General features: G+C 45.7%; 1 protein-coding gene across 12 annotated transcripts in view; it reads right to left on the bottom strand.

The window, feature by feature from the left end:
* Positions 1 to 1,324: 1,324 nt before the first annotated feature.
* Positions 1,325 to 16,557, bottom strand: part of BRDT (bromodomain testis associated) — a 62,311-nt gene continuing 47,078 nt past the window's right edge. For 11 of the 12 annotated variants that reach the window (XM_081914123.1, XM_081914127.1, XM_081914128.1 and 8 more), the window contains 8 exons: positions 16,188 to 16,249; positions 14,286 to 14,451; positions 11,773 to 11,891; positions 10,725 to 10,869; positions 6,035 to 6,174; positions 4,146 to 4,351; positions 2,345 to 2,504; positions 1,325 to 1,602 (listed from right to left, as the gene is read on the bottom strand). In XM_081914123.1, the coding sequence (XP_081770249.1) occupies positions 1,534 to 1,602; positions 2,345 to 2,504; positions 4,146 to 4,351; positions 6,035 to 6,174; positions 10,725 to 10,869; positions 11,773 to 11,891; positions 14,286 to 14,451; positions 16,188 to 16,249 (1,067 nt within the window). In that variant the 3' untranslated portion in view covers positions 1,325 to 1,533. The remainder of the gene's footprint in view (positions 1,603 to 2,344; positions 2,505 to 4,145; positions 4,352 to 6,034; positions 6,175 to 10,724; positions 10,870 to 11,772; positions 11,892 to 14,285; positions 14,452 to 16,187; positions 16,250 to 16,557) is intronic. The other variant, XM_081914129.1, reaches the window with a different exon arrangement.

The following is a 16,557-nucleotide window of genomic DNA, read 5'->3' as shown; positions in this document are numbered from 1 at the left end:
AGAAGAAGGTGGAGCGCCTGGTCAGGTTTCACTCTCCTCCAACATGTGTACCATCTGGTATTAAGAGGTAGACTGTACCCCATTCCCCACTTTATAGCCAAATAGTCAAGAACATATTTAATAAGACGTGTAGATCTGGTCTGACTCCAAGCTAGAGAGGTTCCTTGATGTAGAATCATAGAAGATTTGGAAGGGACTTCAAGGGTCATCCAACCCCCTTCAATTCAGGAATCCTGCCCACAGCCATTCCTAGGTAAAGGTAAAGGGACCCCTGACCATTAGGTCCAGTCGCAGACTACACCGGGGTTGCGGCGCTCATCTCGCTTTATTGGCTGAGGAAGCCAGCATACAGCTTCCGGGACATGTGGCCAGCATGACTAAGCCCCTTCTGGCGAACCAGAGCACCGCAGGGAAACGCCGTTTACCTTCCCGCCAGAGCGGTACCTATTTATCTACTTGCACTTTGACGTGCTTTCGAACTGCTAGGTTGGCAGGAGCTGGGACCGAGCAATGGGAGCTCTCCTCGTCACAGGGATTTGAACCGCTGACCTTCTGATCTGCAAACCCTAGGCTCTGTGGTTTAACTCACAGTGCCACCCGTGTCCTAGGTGAGCTCAAACCACCAACCTGAGCATGGTTGATCAATACATATGGCCTCAGCCAAGGTGTAACTGAAAAATCTAACTTACAGGATGTAGTCCTATACGAACTTTGACAAATAATGTTTGGTTGGTAGTTGAGTGTTGTTTTTTAATGGAACAATAAAATAGGTGAGAAACTACAAAATCCACTAAACCTCCAATTATGACAACTTTTTTTATTAACGTATGAAAGGTGTAAAATATAAAGACATTTGAGCATCTAATACAAACAGTTGTAAGGTATGCATTCAAAAGAAAATGGAAATGATTCAATCTATTACTTAGGAATAACCAAAAATACTTGCATATTTACAGATTTTTACACGGAAAATAGACACTGAAGATTTATTTAGGTTTTACTTTTCAAATGATGGGTAGGGAGAAGTCCAAAATGCAAATCCTCAATACTACATGAGCTAAAAGGCATTTAAGCTTGCCACATCAAATAACATTTCAACTTAAATACATTTGCCAAATAAATAAAAGCTAAACAAAGTAGTTTAGATATCCATAAAAAAATAAATCAGTACACACCCTGAAAGCAATGCCTGGCTTGTTTTGCACCATGCACATCAAATAAACATTTTGAAACAGGTTTAAAAGTCCAGAAATAATAGTATTTCAAAACTAAGGCTAGGCACTGAAAACTGCCTCTAAGGATTAGAGCAAGCCTTTACACTGAGAAGTTTTCAAGCTTTACAATTTTAATGGTAGCAAGTTTTATAAAAACTGAACTTATTACAGTAATATACTGGCTCTTCAAAAATGATTAACAAGTGTTCAGATAGAATTATCACCAAAAAATGTATTCCGGCAGTGAATGGAGTATTTTTCTGCAATCCAACATTACTTCTAAAGAACGGTAACCAAAGTTACGCCACCTTCCTTCCTCTCATTTCAGGGTTTCTTCAAACGTTGCCATAACGTCACTCTGAAAATTCATATCAATGGTGCCCACCATCTATTTAAAAACAAAAAGCAATTAAATGGGAGCGGGGCGGATTATTTATGTTGCAATGGTGTAGGTACTTAACCAGGAGTAAAGGGACCCCTGACCATTAAGTGCAGTCGGGAACAACTCTGGGGTTGCGTGCTCACCTCACTCTATAGGCCAAGGGAGCCGACGTTTGTCCGCAGACAGCTTCTGGGTCATGTGGCCAGCATGACTCAGCTGCTTCTGGCGAAACCAGAGCAGTGCACAGAAATGCCGTTTACCTTCCCGCCAGAGCGGTACATGCTTTTCTACTTGCACTTTGACGTGCTTTCGAACTGCTAGATTGGCAGGAGCAGGGACCGAGCAACAGGAGCTCACCCTGTCGTGGGGATTCAAACCACTGACCTTCTGATCGGCAAGTCCTAGGCTCAGTGGTTTAGACCACAGTGCCACCCGCATCCCAACCAGGAGCAAGGCGCACATAATTCAGCATAATTTAATTTTGAGTAAACGTGCACAGAGATAATGTATGAACTTTTCTGGATTCAGGTTTCAACAGGTAGCAAGCCCTGGCAATCTTTAATGTGCCATGTAGTCAAAGCAGTCAGTGATACCCAACCTCTATTGCTAAGCTGGCTCTTCAGATGGGTCTAAGCCAATAAAGTCCCATTGATTTAGTTAGGAATAAGCTATTAGAGCAGATCCTTAGCTGTTGCAGTTTGTTATGTGACCGACACTGTTAAAGCTGATTTATGCACCAATTACTTACCGCTTCTCTCCACCTACGCTCTTGTTCCATTTTTCTTGCCAAGTTACGGTCTCCAAGAAGACTTTGTGTCAAGCATAGCTGCTCTTTTGTGGACGCTGCTTTCGAAGGGGAACAGCTCGCTTTTGCTGCAGTAGGTTTTAAATCTGTTTTCCCATTGTTTCTATATAGGGGAAAAAACACGCCCATTGCTTATGGATTCAAAGATGCAGACCTCACATTTGAAGGAATAAAAAAGGTGAAGGGACCCCTGACCATTAGGTCTAGTTGTGGCGCTCATCTCGCTTTATTGGCCGAGGGAGCCGGCATACAGCTTCCGGGTCATGTGGCCAGCATGACGAAGCCGCTTCTGGTGAACCAGAGCAGCACATGGAAACGGCGTTTACCTTCCCACCAGAGCGGTACCTATTTATCTACTTGCACTTTGACGTGCTTTCGAACTGCTAGGTTGGCAGGAGCTGGGACCGAGCAACGGGAGCTCACCCCGCCGCGGGGATTCGAACCGCCGACCTTCTGATCGGCAAGTTCTAGGCTCTGTGGTTTAACCCACAGCGCCACCCATGTCCCTGAAGGAATAAACGTAACCAACAATCTGCAAGGATTTTGCATGTCAATTCCTAAACAGTGTACTCAGGGGCGGAGGAAGGGGGCAGTGGGGGCAGTGCACCCCGGGTGTCACCAGTGAGGGGGTGACAAAATGCCGGGCAGCACTCTCCATGGGGCCTGCAGTGCACCCGAGCCACGCATCTCTCCTGGGAGTGACGCGGTGGCTTGTGTGCCTGCAGGTTCCATGCTGCCCCAGACTGTCTGCCCACCGCTTCCCCCTCAGCTGTGGGGGGATGAATGGGAGGAGGCAGGCAGATTCCTCGGAGGCCCCACGGAGCGTCCTGCCCCGACTTGCCCCACCCCACAGGCGGCTGACCCCGCCCCTGGGTGCAGGGCACGCGCACCACCCCAGGCACCCAATCGGCTTGCTCTGCCACTGAGTGTAATGCAAGAAGGGATGAAGTATACAGTACTGCAAAAAATCCGCCATATTAGATGTATCCCACCACTCTGCTGATGGAAGCAGAGAGGTGCCATGCAGCACTGATTCCCCACCCCTGCTATCCAGCACTTGCAAAAATATAGGCAGTGGCATCCCAAGAGATGGATTAATAATGATGCACTGGGATTCCCTAACTGACAACAATGTGCAAAAAAAAATCAATAAAAAAAATCTCAGAACTGTTGCCCTTGTCCCAAAAAAGCCCCTCTGTTACAGCTCTGATCACACATCGACTTTGTTGATGTGAAAACAAAAGGCTTGTTTGTGCTGGCCAATAAAGCGCACAAGCGTGGATTAAGATGCGCACTTAATTTTAAACCAGAAAAAGTCAGTACCAAAAGTTTGGGCGACACTGATCTTGTAGTTAGTTTTCCCAGTTATGTCTCCAAATGGATATACCCGTGGACACTTTGGAAGTCATAATTTTAAATTTTACTTTATGCTTGCTAGCAGAGCGGCAGCTACAGAGTTACTAACAAGCTCAAATACTCATCTCTGCCAACAGTCAGTTCACATCGATGAAGTATAAACATGGGCATATGCAAACATCAGAGTAACCTTGAAAATAATACTCAATAGACCGTGCTGCTATTTTACCAACATGGTGACTAGCTATCGCCTCTAATTATTTCCCCTCAAATAGGAATCAGTTCCACATTGCCACAAAACAGCCCAGTTGGAAACCACTCAGTATGAGCGTAGTTAAATGGACATGTGAAATACAACCTTTCAATTTAATTATATAGAATTACAAACCTCTCTTTTTCCTGAGGGAGGCTTCTCAGTTTCCTCTCAGCTTGCTCCAATTGCCTTTTGCGGTCCTTTGCCCACTCACTTTCTTCTTTTTCTAGCGCTGCTTTTTGGAACTGCCTGAAGCTTTCATTGGAGGATTTGATTGGGGCTGGCGCAGGGATCATTTTACCTAAACTTGTCCAGGAATCCGCATGCTTGACTTTGATGTCCTGAAATTAAACAGAAGAGCATTTCTCAGCTCTAAACAAAAGCAAGTTCAGAGTTTTCCACCTCGGGCAGGACCGCAAAAGCAAAATAGCAGGCAGAGAGGATTTTGTGGTGGTGGTGATTGCAATCATGATACCTTAAGAAACTCATCAGCACTTGGTTTAGGACAGAACTGTAGCCCCATTCAGGTGTTATAACCTACCGGGCAATTAAAAACACGTGTGAGAGAGAGCAGGAACCGACATGCTAACTTGTCACTTGGAGACAAACCTATATAGTGGGAAACCTGCTGGACTTGTGCAAGCTCCCTGAACAATTTAGGCCCCTACAACATGGCTGGGGAACATGAGGCCATGCAGATGTTTCTGGATTGCAACTCCTACAAGCCCCAGACAACGTGCTGAATGGACAGAGCCGATAGGAAAATCTGGAGGCCCAGACAGAGGGCCTTTTCGGTAGTGGCGCCCACCCTGTGGAACACCCTCCCTTCAGATGTGAAGGAAATAAGCAGCTATCCTATCTTTAAAAGACATCTGAAGGTAGCCCTGTTCAGGGATGTTTTTAATATTTAACGCTGTACTGTTTTTAACACTTGATTGGGAGCCACCCAGAGTGGCTGGGGAAACTCAGCCAGATGGGCGGGCTATAAATAAGAAATTATTATTATTATTACATGTTTCCCAGCCCAACTCCAGATGATCAAGATTGTGAACTGCATGTGAAGCCTAATCAAGCAGGAAAAAACAATTGACTGCAGAAATTATCACTCAAATTCACGGAGGCCAAATGGGGAATGGTGTACTAGAATGACAAATGGAGCTAACTCACTGCACCACTCTCCCCCGTGAGCAAAAATTAACAAAGTGGCGATTCATCCCTTATGGAATATTGAATGGGAAGCAATTAGATGCCTATATTGCTATTATCACAGAAAGCTTCTAATTACAGTTGCAGGGGACCTTTGATGAATGGGATTTGCTTCCAAGCAAAGGGGCTTGATTGTGCTGGATAATGGGACTATATGAAATGTCACTTAGAACCACTATTTTAATTCCGTTCCATTCCCAGCCGATTGTGTCAAAGCAATGTCTCAGCGGGGTCAAAATCCCTAGTGTCAAAGCAACCTTCGACTCACGCAAAAGCTGTTTTTGACCGGGGAGGCAAGAATTCTCTGCAGATCACATGAAAATTATGTAACACTTTGGACAAGATATATTTTGACAGCTGTCCAATGAATGGTGGCTGTGGAATCCACTAATCGCAGGATCCCTTTGCCATATCCTGCAGTTCAGCTAAATGCCCATCTTGGGTTGAATATTTAGTCAGTGGGTTTTCTTTTTTGGGGAGGGAGGCGAAATTGCTAACACAAATCCATTCCAAGGGACGTGTTTATTAGATGTCCTCTTGGACATATCAAAAAGCAGATCAAATTGCTTTGTCAACTATGAGCATGGGGCACCGGGTGGTGTGACTGGGCCAGCCACGCACTCAAGACTGCTGGCATGCACACTGGCTAGCTCTCTTTGGGGTAGGCGCTTTTATGGGATAGTCAATAGAAGCCCATTCAAAGCCTGGTGACAAAGGTGCCGTTCTCACCCCCAGCTATCTACATAGGCCGACTTTCGTTGGCAACACAAATCGGCCTCTGCTTTTCGCTGTTATCTTACAAGGCAGCAAATTATTACCTTTGCTAGAGGAATCTGAGGTTTAGCATCTCTCCTTTTTTTGCCCTCGCTGATATCGGAGCAGCTGGCTGCAACAGCAGCATGTGCAGAATCAGTCATACGTTGCCCACATGGACCATCTGGAAAACCCGTCTTCGATTCTGGAATGTAAACAGAAGCCGTGAGTGACAAGGCAGCGCGTTTCAAGGGGGGGGGGAGAACACCTCCACCAAATCTCTTGCTATCAGAGGAGAAAATAAAACAGAGGGCTTCTAACTTAGCTTCTATCCATTTGAATCACAGGCTATGTTTCCACTCCTTAGCCTTGAAACGGTTTTATTTGTCCCTTGTTTACTTTGCGCGATTTCCAAGTAAGCAGAAGGGCAAGAACTCCCCGTGCGGCTGCAGCTGTCTATTTTCGGATGCTTGCTTGAGTGTGTGTAGAAGATGCACATTCCCCATTATTCGTTTCCTTTCTCCCTCCCATCCTAACAGGGACCATTCTGCCTCCCTGCGATGCGCTTTCTCAGGTTCCCAAGGGGAGAAGAGCCTGTTACTAAGTAACCTTGCATTTGGAATAAAACTCCCCAGGCAGCCGGCTTCCACTTTCTCCAAACAAATAGGTCAGCCCAAAAAACCTACGGATGGCATGAAGCTCACAATTCACTTTTGACCGATTATACGCACGCAAGAGTCTCTATGCTGCCAAAGTTTTCGGAGCAACCATTTGATAAATTAAGGCAGAGGGTTTTCAACCAGTGTGCTTTGAGTGCCTTGAATGATGGTCAGGGGTGCTGCAGGCAACATTGGCCTCTGTCCCTCTTTCCTTCCCTCCCTCCTCTGATGCCCTCTTGCATCTCTGCCTCCCAAAGGCTGTTTGTTGCAACAACCTTAGCTACAAGCTCCGCAAGCGAATGGTGTCTCTGGCGCTGCCCGGAGGACTCCCAGTGAGAGGGGAGAGGAGAGCAACACTTCACAAGGGATGGTGTTCGAAAAGGGGTGAGGGGCTGCCGGCTCTGCAGGCAAGGGGTGACATAACTGGGCTGCTGAGCCCCACAGGGGCGCCGCAGAAAGAATGGAGCTGGTCAAGGGAGCCATAGACTCAAAAAGGTTGAAAAACCTCTGAATTAAGGTGTAGTTCAGGACTGGAGTTACTACAGTGGTACCTCGGGTTAAGTACTTAATTTGTTCCGGAGGTCCGTTCTTAACCTGAAACTGTTCTTAACCTGAAGCACCACTTTCGCTAATGGGGCCTCCCGCTGCCGCCGTGCCGCCAGAGCACGATTTCTGTTCTCATCCTGAAGCAAAGTTCTTAACCCGAGGTAATATTTCTGGGTTAGCGGAGTCTGTAACCTGAAGCGTATGTAACCTGAAGCGTATGTAACCCGAGGTACCACTGTTCAGGATTGTAAGCAAAACATGATGCGGCCCTGTTCTCTCCCCATAACCAACCACTGCAATGCATGATGATTGTTAGAACCATTTGCGCATGGTTTCTGCCTGCCTCCCGGTGACCCGTTGGTGCAGTGCTGTAGCCATAGGCAGGTTTCACACTGGTAGAAATCAATAGGCATCAGGAAAATAAGACTTCTCTCACCGTATGCCAAAAACTAAATTCTGTGTTATGTTGGTGGATGTGAGTTACTGGGTCCCATAGGTAAAAGGGAGCTTCAAATGGCCAAGAACTGAACTGGGCGATGAGAACAAATATTGCCAGTAGTATAATTCACTAAGGCCTTATCCACACATACATTTCCTCCAGCTTTTCCAGGCACGGTCCACACTTAAAAGGTCCGTGTCTGAGCGTGTTGTTGTTGTTGTTGTGTTTCTTTGCCTTGGAGCCTTTCCCTCAAAAAGTTGGCTCTTTATTTATTTTAAATTACGTTTTTATTAAAGATTTTGTGTGTGTGTGTTATAAAACAAACAAAGAAACAAGGAAAAGTAAAGACCTGTTCCTGCCACGCAACCCACCCCCCGCTGCAACAGCATACAAATCAATGCGGCTAATCTGACCCAATAGGGACGTGGGTGGCGCTGTGGGTAAAAGCCTCAGCGCCTAGGACTTGCCGATCGAAAGGTCGGCGGTTCGAATTCCCGCGGCGGGGTGCGCTCCCGTCGCTCGGTCCCAGCGCCTGCCAACCTAGCAGTTCGAAAGCACCCCTGGGTGCAAGTAGATAAATAGGGACCGCTTTATAGCGGGAAGGTAAACGGCGTTCCGTGTGCTGCACTGGCTCGCCAGCTGCAGCTTGTCACGCTGGCCACGTGACCCGGAAGTGTCTGTGGACAGCGCTGGCTCCCGGCCTCTAGAGTGAGATGAGCGCACAACCCTAGAGTCTGTCAAGACTGGCCCGTACGGGCAGGGGTACCTTTACCTTTAATCTGACCCAACGACACCCCCCTCATGCATACAAACCAACCACTCCGCAAACAGCCAAATTGCAACCAGCCAAGCTCTGAATCCTCCAATCTCTCGCAATGCCAATGCAAATAAATAACTATATAAATAAAGGGCCTGCCCTTGTGACGCTGACACGAAAACCTTGCAAAAACCAGCTTTTTAAAGCTCAATCAAAGCCAATGGCAATCAGAGGAAAACCCTAATTTACATCTGCAAAAACAACAACAACGCTTGGACACAGAGTATTTAAGTGCAGGCCTGTGCCTGGAAACAGCAAAGGGAAAGGTAAATGCGGATAAGCCCTAACAGATCCAATTCCGCTTCACTTCCAGCACACTTTAACTCAATGGTGTTGGATATGTTGAAGGAATTAGTATATGGAGGGCAACAGGATTGGTAGATAGGCTTCTGAGCGCTGCTGGAAGCTTTTGTTTAAAAATTTAAAATGCGAAAAATGTTGGGGAAGAGAGGGCTCTGTCAAAGGCGAGTAAGTCAATACATAAAATCCCAGAGCAGATTTAGGGAAGCGGCATTAGCTTGTTCAATGGCTTCATTGGAAACAAACCATCAAATACAGAGAGCATACATAAAAGGTAAAGGTACCCCTGCCCGTACGGGCCAGTCTTGCCAAACTCTAGGGTTGTGCGCTCATCTCACTCTATAGGCCGGGAGCCAGCGCTGTCCGCCGACACTTCCGGGTCACGTGCCCAGCGTGACAAGCTGCATCTGGCGAGCCAGCACAGCACACGGAATGCCATTTACCTTCCCGCTGGTAAGAGGGCCCTATTTATCTACTTGCACTTAAGGATGCTTTCGAACTGCTAGGTTGGCAGGCGCTGGGACCGAACGACGGGAGCACACCCCGCCACGGGGATTCGAACCGCCGACCATGCGATCGGCAAGTCCTAGGCGCTGAGGTTTTACCCACAGCGCCACCCGCGTCCCTGGGCATACATAACTTGAGAGCAAATAAAAATCTCACCATGATTAATCATTTAAAGCATTTATTTAAGACTATAAATAATTGCTATAATTTAAATTGCTATAAAACAGGGTGAGCTGAATCACATTATGTTTTCCTCTGTTCCTCTTGAGTCTCCTGCAAAATGCTGCCTGTGAGGAGGAAGCTGTGAATAAGGTACACGGCACAAAAAGATGCCCAACTTAGTCACACTTGCACCTCTCATTGTGCAAAAGTTTGCAACTTGTATGTGTCAGTGATGTCAGCTGCTGCAAATATACATCAGACTGTACTGTGATTTCGCTTTTTCCAGAGAACAGCTTCCCCTAAGATACGGCACTAAACCAGGGAAGTAAACTATCTAAAAACAACACCCCACCAGCCATACAAGATTCTGCTTTCATGGATTCTGACCTGCATTGACCCTAAGAGAGCAGATCTGGTATCTGTACTGTTATGTACTGAGTTGAATAGGATCCAAACGGCAGCAGTCTGATTGGTCCTAGAACAATAGGATTCAGAATGCAGCAGTCTGAATGGTCCACAGGAGCCACCCAATCTAGCTCCAGGTGGAAGTGCTTCGGAACCCTTCAGACAACATTAGAATGGTGTGTATATCGCGAAGCCTGAATATTTCACAATGAAATCCACAGAATTTCCGCTCCGCTGAATTTTACGTTACAGAAGTTACCCGCAACGCACTTCATTGCATTGCATCACCCAGAATTTCCTACTACTTTGGAAATTGAAAGATTAGTTAATATTAGCAATCGGATTAAATAGCAATCAGATTAAATCCACACGGTGATCACTTGCTTTTAGGACATATTTTCATGCAGTTGGCCTCTTTGCATAATCCACATCTCACTGAGCGGCAAAACTGTTTCAAGCAGATCTGGATGACAGCCTGTGCCGCCCTTTAAATAGTCCCCTGACATATGCGAGTCCCACAAGGCCATCTGTTTATCCAATTGCCAGTGTGGCACAGCATTTGGATAAACCAACAAAACAGAGTACAGTGGTACCTCGGGTTAAGTACTTAATTCGTTCTGGAGGTCCGTTTTTAACCTGAAACTGTTCTTAACCTGAAGCACCACTTTAGCTAATGGGGCTCCTGCTGCCGCCGCACCGCCGGAGCACGATTTCTGTTCTCATCCTGAAGCAAAGTTCTTAACCCAAGGTAATATTTCTGGGTTAGCGGAGTCTGAAGCGTATGTAACCTGAAGCGTATGTAACCCGAGGTACCACTGTACCCCTTTGTACCACTTTATCTGGACTGGGAACACCCACAAACATTTATTCTGAAGTCTACATCCCAGTCACGTTTGTATTTGCTTGACCAGAATACATACTTTGTTCCTGATTAATCGGTTTCGAGCCAGCAGTTCCCAAAGAGGCTTGTGTATGGACTGCAGATGTCTGCGCCTGATGCAGTGATGTCTTCCCATTTTCTTTGCTACTGCCTGGCAGGCTATTCGAAGAGGAAGAACAAGATACCTGCAGGAAGATTCAAGGTCTTTTAGAGAAATATTCCATGAGAGGTGTCAGCCATCCATCTCCTTCATCCCACGGGGATTTTGTTCTCTTGGAGATGGAGGGCAGCATGCGCCATTTTGTAGTTCCCCCTGCTTCTCACACGATGTACATTTTCCCTTCAGTACTGGAGAAACAGCCACCATTGTGGAAGAAAAAGGTCAAAAAGGCTGAAGCGGCTACATGGCTCTCCATAAAGCTATTTCTGCAAAAACCAGGTCTTTAATTTTCAGTAGCTTCTTCACCCAAAAATCTTCACCCAAAAATCTGTTTGGGAGAGCTCATATTCTCTAAACAAAAACGAAAAACAAAAAATAATAATATCCAAATTTATTAGATCCCAATACGTTCCCTTAGCTATTTCAAATTTAACAACTGTATACAGTCGAACGGAATCAGTTCTGGAAGTCTGTTTGACTTCCAAAACATTCTGAAACCAAGGCGCAGCTTCCGACTGGATGCAGGAAACAGGAAGCTTCTGCAGCCAATCGGAAGCTACGGAAGCCCCGTCGGATGTTCAGGTTCCAAAGAATGTTCGCAAACAGGAACACTCACTTCTGGGATGGGGGGATTCGAGAGCCAAAATGTTTGAGTCGCAAGGTGTTTGGGATCCAAGGTACAACTGTATATTGAATACCGGGTGGAATTGGAACCCTTGGGTAGGGCCCAAAAGTCCCCTTCTCCCATCAGAAGAAGCTCCTTCTGCTGAAGGAAGGGAGCCTTCAGATCCAATATGTCAACAAGGGACAAAGAAATATTCTTTTTTAATAACGTTCTGTGAAGGCAAACTACCAGAAGTATCAAATAATTAGGCGTTTTTTAAAAGTTAATTGAATTTTTAAAAACGAGTTTGTCAGCGATATTCACCTTTGAGTGCATGTGGGGAGACTGGATAATGGATGGGTTGACTGCCATTGGCAACAAGCTATTTTGAGTGGCTTGCTGAACTGGAGTACAGTGCAGTGGAGAAACAACAGCTATTATACCTGCAAAAAGCAGAGGAGGGAAGATAAAAACAGAAGAATGCCATTGCCTCAGAGTACAGCACCCAATTAATGAAGCCATGCGCAAACAATCCAAGCCGAACAAACATAAGGGTTCAAGCATTCAGAGGAGGAAAACCACGTACACACTTAAGTAATTTCAGTTGGGATCCCACTGGGGATGGCTCTTTACTCTAAAAATGCACTTTGTAGGGTGATGCCCGTGGACCAGTCTACAGATTGGCTCATGCCTTTTGTTACTGGTTAGTATTACAGGGACGCGGGTGGCGCTGTGGTCTAAACCACTGAGCCTCTTGGGCTTGCCAATCATAAGGTCTGCGATTCGAATCCCCGCGACGGGGTGAGCTCCCGTTGCTCTGTCCCATCTCCTGCCAACCTAGCAGTTTGAAAGCATGTCAAAGTGCAAGTAGATAAATAGGTACCGCTGCGGCGGAAAGGTAAACGGCGTTTCTATGCGTTCTGGTACTCATCACGGTGTTCCGTTGCGCCAGAAGCAGTTTAGTCATGTTGGCCACATGACCTGGAAAGCTGTCTGTGGACAAACGCCGGCTCCCTCAGTGAGATGAAAGTGAGATGAGCACTGCAACCACACAGTTGCCTTTGACTGGACTTAACCATCCAGGGGTCCTTTACCTTTACCTTAGTATTCACTTATTTAGCAAGGAATATACCACGTATTCAAAAACATCTCTTATCAATTTATATAAGGTAGGGTTGCTTTTTGGGGGAGTAGGGATAAAGTTGCTAAATTTCTATTGAAAAAAAGCTCAAGTTTTTGAGCTATTTTTAAAGGATATTCATCATAATCTACACTTCAGACAGGGTTGCCATATGTCCGGATTTCCCCAGATGAACTACAGCCATTTTTGTCCGGGCACTGTTTCCGATGGCCAAATCCTGGCTGTGTCTGGGAAATTCCGGAAGCATGGCAACCCTAGATAATGTATGATATAAAAATATAGGGGGGGGGGAATAGCCATTTTAAAAGCAAATAATATATAACACCACTATATATGAGGTAGGCTTGCCTAAACAAAACAGATTTAATAGGCAAAAAATAAAATAAAGACAATAAAGCTAATCTTAATAGGCAGAGAGTTTGAGAGGTGCTAAAATGTGGATGTCTTGCAAGTGCTGAACAAACATGAAGTGCCACTTGGAAAAGTACCAGTTCCACAAATTGAAATGGTCAAATGGACACATTTGGGGTAAGATGATCCTTTAAGTAAACTGGCCCCAAGCTCTTAAGAGTATTGCCGTACATAACAATAAAGGTAAAGGTAAAGGGACCCCTGACCATTAGGTCCAGTTGTGGCCAACTCTGGGGTTGCGGTGCTCATCTTGCTTTATTGGCCGAGGGAGCCAGCGTACAGCTTCCGGGTCATGTGGCCAGCATAACTAAGCCGCTTCTGGCGAACCAGAGCAGCGCACGGAAATGCCGTTTACCTTCCCGCCGGAGTGGTGCCTATTTATCTACTTGCACTTTGACGTGCTTTCGAACTGCTGGGTTGGCAGGAGCAGGGACCGAGCAACGGGAGCTCACCCCGTCGTGGGGATTCGAACTGCCAACCTTCTGATCTGCAAGTCTTAGGCTCTGTGGTTTAACAATAGGAACACCTTAAATTTAATCCCATAACAAATTGTCACCCAGTGCAGATCTTTGCCAGGGCCGCAGCCTCCCACCACAAATAGCAAACAGTTTTTCTTTGAGCATGTACACAGCCACGGGCGACAATCAAAACTGATATCCTCTAAACTTTTAGGATGGTGTCCATGCAGCCTGAGTTGAAACTTATGAGACTGTGAAGAGGGGACTGACTGCTTGTTGGGTGATGTACAACTGAAAGGTTCTGGCCTTCTGGGAAGCACTAAAACTACTTTGCAGATTTGCCATCTGATTACTGTGAATGGGCCTGTCACTCTGGCCAATTCTAGATAGAAATTCAGGCTTTGACACAAAACAAATCTTAAGTTTTCCTTAATGGCAGCTGATGCTTCTTCTGAAGTTACGTGGTGTGCCCTGTTTAAACTTGTATTACCAGAACACACAAGACATTTTTTAAAAGTAGGTTCTGAGCTGGCAACTGTTGCTTATACTGAAATCCATGCCTCTGCTTCTAAGCAACTTGTAGATAAAGCAAATATTATAAAAAAAACACCTCGCCATGTCTCCCATGCTCTCTCACCCAAAAGGAAACGAAACCCAGGGTACTGCTCACGGAATTCCACAAGGGAACAGGAACCACTTAAAAGCTATGTGCATATGTCAATCTTCCTCCAAGGAGTACATGTTTGTGCGGAAAGCCAAGTCACGGCCCTATAAAAGTCACCGGGGAGCATCTTTTGTGAATAGCCCTGTTTTCTGAGAAGACCTACCTGGAGGAGAGACAATGCTTTGTTCTCGTGGTTTCAGAGGGGTATGCTGTAACGTCTGGTGAGTGATCCTCGTTTCCGTGGATCTCTGAAACTGCATGCTGGTGGGCGAAGTGTTCCGTATCTGAGGGACAATAGCGCAGGACATCCTTGGATATAGCAGAGGCATCTAGGGAAGAATTCAACAGGGCTATTTACACCAACAAAGGTCCGTATAGTTAAAGCCATGGTTTTCCCAGTAGTGATGTATGGAAGTGGGAGCTGGACCATAAAGAAAGCTGATTGCCGAAGAATTGATGCTTTTGAATTATGGTGCTGGAGGAGACTCTTGAGAGTCCCATGGACTGCAAGAAGATCAAACCTATCCATTCTTAAGGAAATCAGCCCTGAGTGCTCACTGGAAGGACAGATCCTGAAGCTGAAGCTCCAATACTTTGGCCACCTCATGAGAAGAGAAGACTCCCTGGAAAAGACCCTGATGTTGGGAAAGATGGAGGGCACGAGGAGAAGGGGACGACAGAAGATGAGATGGTTGGACAGTGTTCTCGAAGCTAGAAGCATGAGTTTGGCCAAACTGCGGGAGGCAGTGGAAGACGAAGAGTTGGACACAACTAAATGACTAAACAACAACAAAAATTTACACCATCTTACTCACTGACCGAGTCCTGTACAGGCTACTCCCCATTTGTGCGCGATTGGCACATGCCTGCCATTTTAGGTGCCAGAAAGGGGAGGGATGGATCGGGCTGGCCCTGGTGGTGGCTCGGAACATGGTCCCCATGTAAATGGGGAGTTGCCAGCACATCACAAATGAGGTTCCATCTGTGGGAGAAGTGCATTATGCATCTGTGATAGAGAGAGCCTTTCCAGGAGTGATGCCCCAGATTTGGAAAACCCTCCTGAAAGAACTAAGACCTTTTTTGTGTTGGCTTAAAGACTTTTACTTGCCGAGGCTTTTTATATTTATGGTTTTAGCCCACAATTATTTTTTATCGATTATTTCAAATTTTATTATGCCATTTTGATCTTGTCTTGTTTTAATATTATAGTCAATATGCAATTTTTATTTTTTACATATACTGCCCTGGAATTCCTCTTTCGTGCAAAAGTGAAGCTTAGAAAATGTCCTCATATGTTATAGTGATACCTTGGTTCTCAAACGCTTTGGTACTCAAACAACTTGGAACCCAAACACTGCAAACCCGGAAGTAAGTGTTCCTGCTTGTGAACTTTTTTGGGAAGCCAAACATGCTCCGTTTTGAGTTTTACACTTCCGATTTGAGTGCCACACTTTTGTTTTGAGTGTTATGCTGAGGTCTGTCTCTTTTTGCTATTTATTTTGTGTTTTTGTGACTCTTTTTGTTGCTTGTTTTTGTGACTGTGTGGAACCCATTCAGCTACTGATTGTGTGACTGCAGTACTTTGCTTGTTGTTTTAATTAATTTATGGATCGATGGTCTCATTAGATAGTAAAATTCATGTTAAATTACTGTTTTAGGGGTTTGTTTTTAAAAGTCTGGAACGGATTAATCCATTTTGCATTACTTTCTATGGGAAAGCGTGCCTTGGTTTTGGAACGGGCTTCCGGAATGGATTACGTTTGAGAACCAAGGCACCACTGTACATAAAAATCTGCATTTCAGAGAAGGTACCGCTATGAAAACCAGACTCTAAGAAGGATTGGGGGGGCAGTCCTCAACTGTGGGAGAGGAAAAGATTCAGGCAGGATCAGACATCTCTTTAGAGGTAAACAGATGCATAGGATGCTGCTGCATGCAATTAGCGCGTTCAGAGGTGCTAGCATATCAGGAAGAGGTGCAAAAGAACAGTCAAAGGGGACGAAAAAGAATAAGTGAAGACTTGTGGACATTTTATAAGCACCGGGGTGGGGGTGGGGGAGTTTACCTTAAGCGGCTCTCTGCAAAATGAATCCTTTTGCCCATTTTCATTTTGCTGCAGGCACATTTCTGTAAAAGACGTAGAAATTTAGACACTCAGGCTGTGGATACGCATGCTGGAATCACATACATTTCACTTTTGTCGCTCCGTCATTCTGTACATTTCCGAGCACAATTCAAAGTATTGGTGTTGACCTTTAAAGCCCTAAATGGCCTTGGCTCAATATACCCGAAGGAGCGTCTCCACCCCCATTGTTCTGCCTGGATACTGAGGTCCAGCGCTGAGGGCCTTCTGGCGGTTCCCTCATTGCGAGAAGCAAAGCTACAGGGAACCAGGCAGAGGGCCTTCTCGGTAGTGGCGCCTGCCCTGTGGAATG

Source organism: Podarcis melisellensis, assembly GCF_964234715.1.
Source record: "Podarcis melisellensis genome assembly, chromosome: 6".
In the NCBI taxonomy this organism is placed as follows: Eukaryota; Metazoa; Chordata; class Lepidosauria; order Squamata; family Lacertidae; genus Podarcis; species Podarcis melisellensis.
Note: the sequence above shows the minus strand (reverse complement) of the source record. Positions and strands in the feature narration are given on the sequence as shown.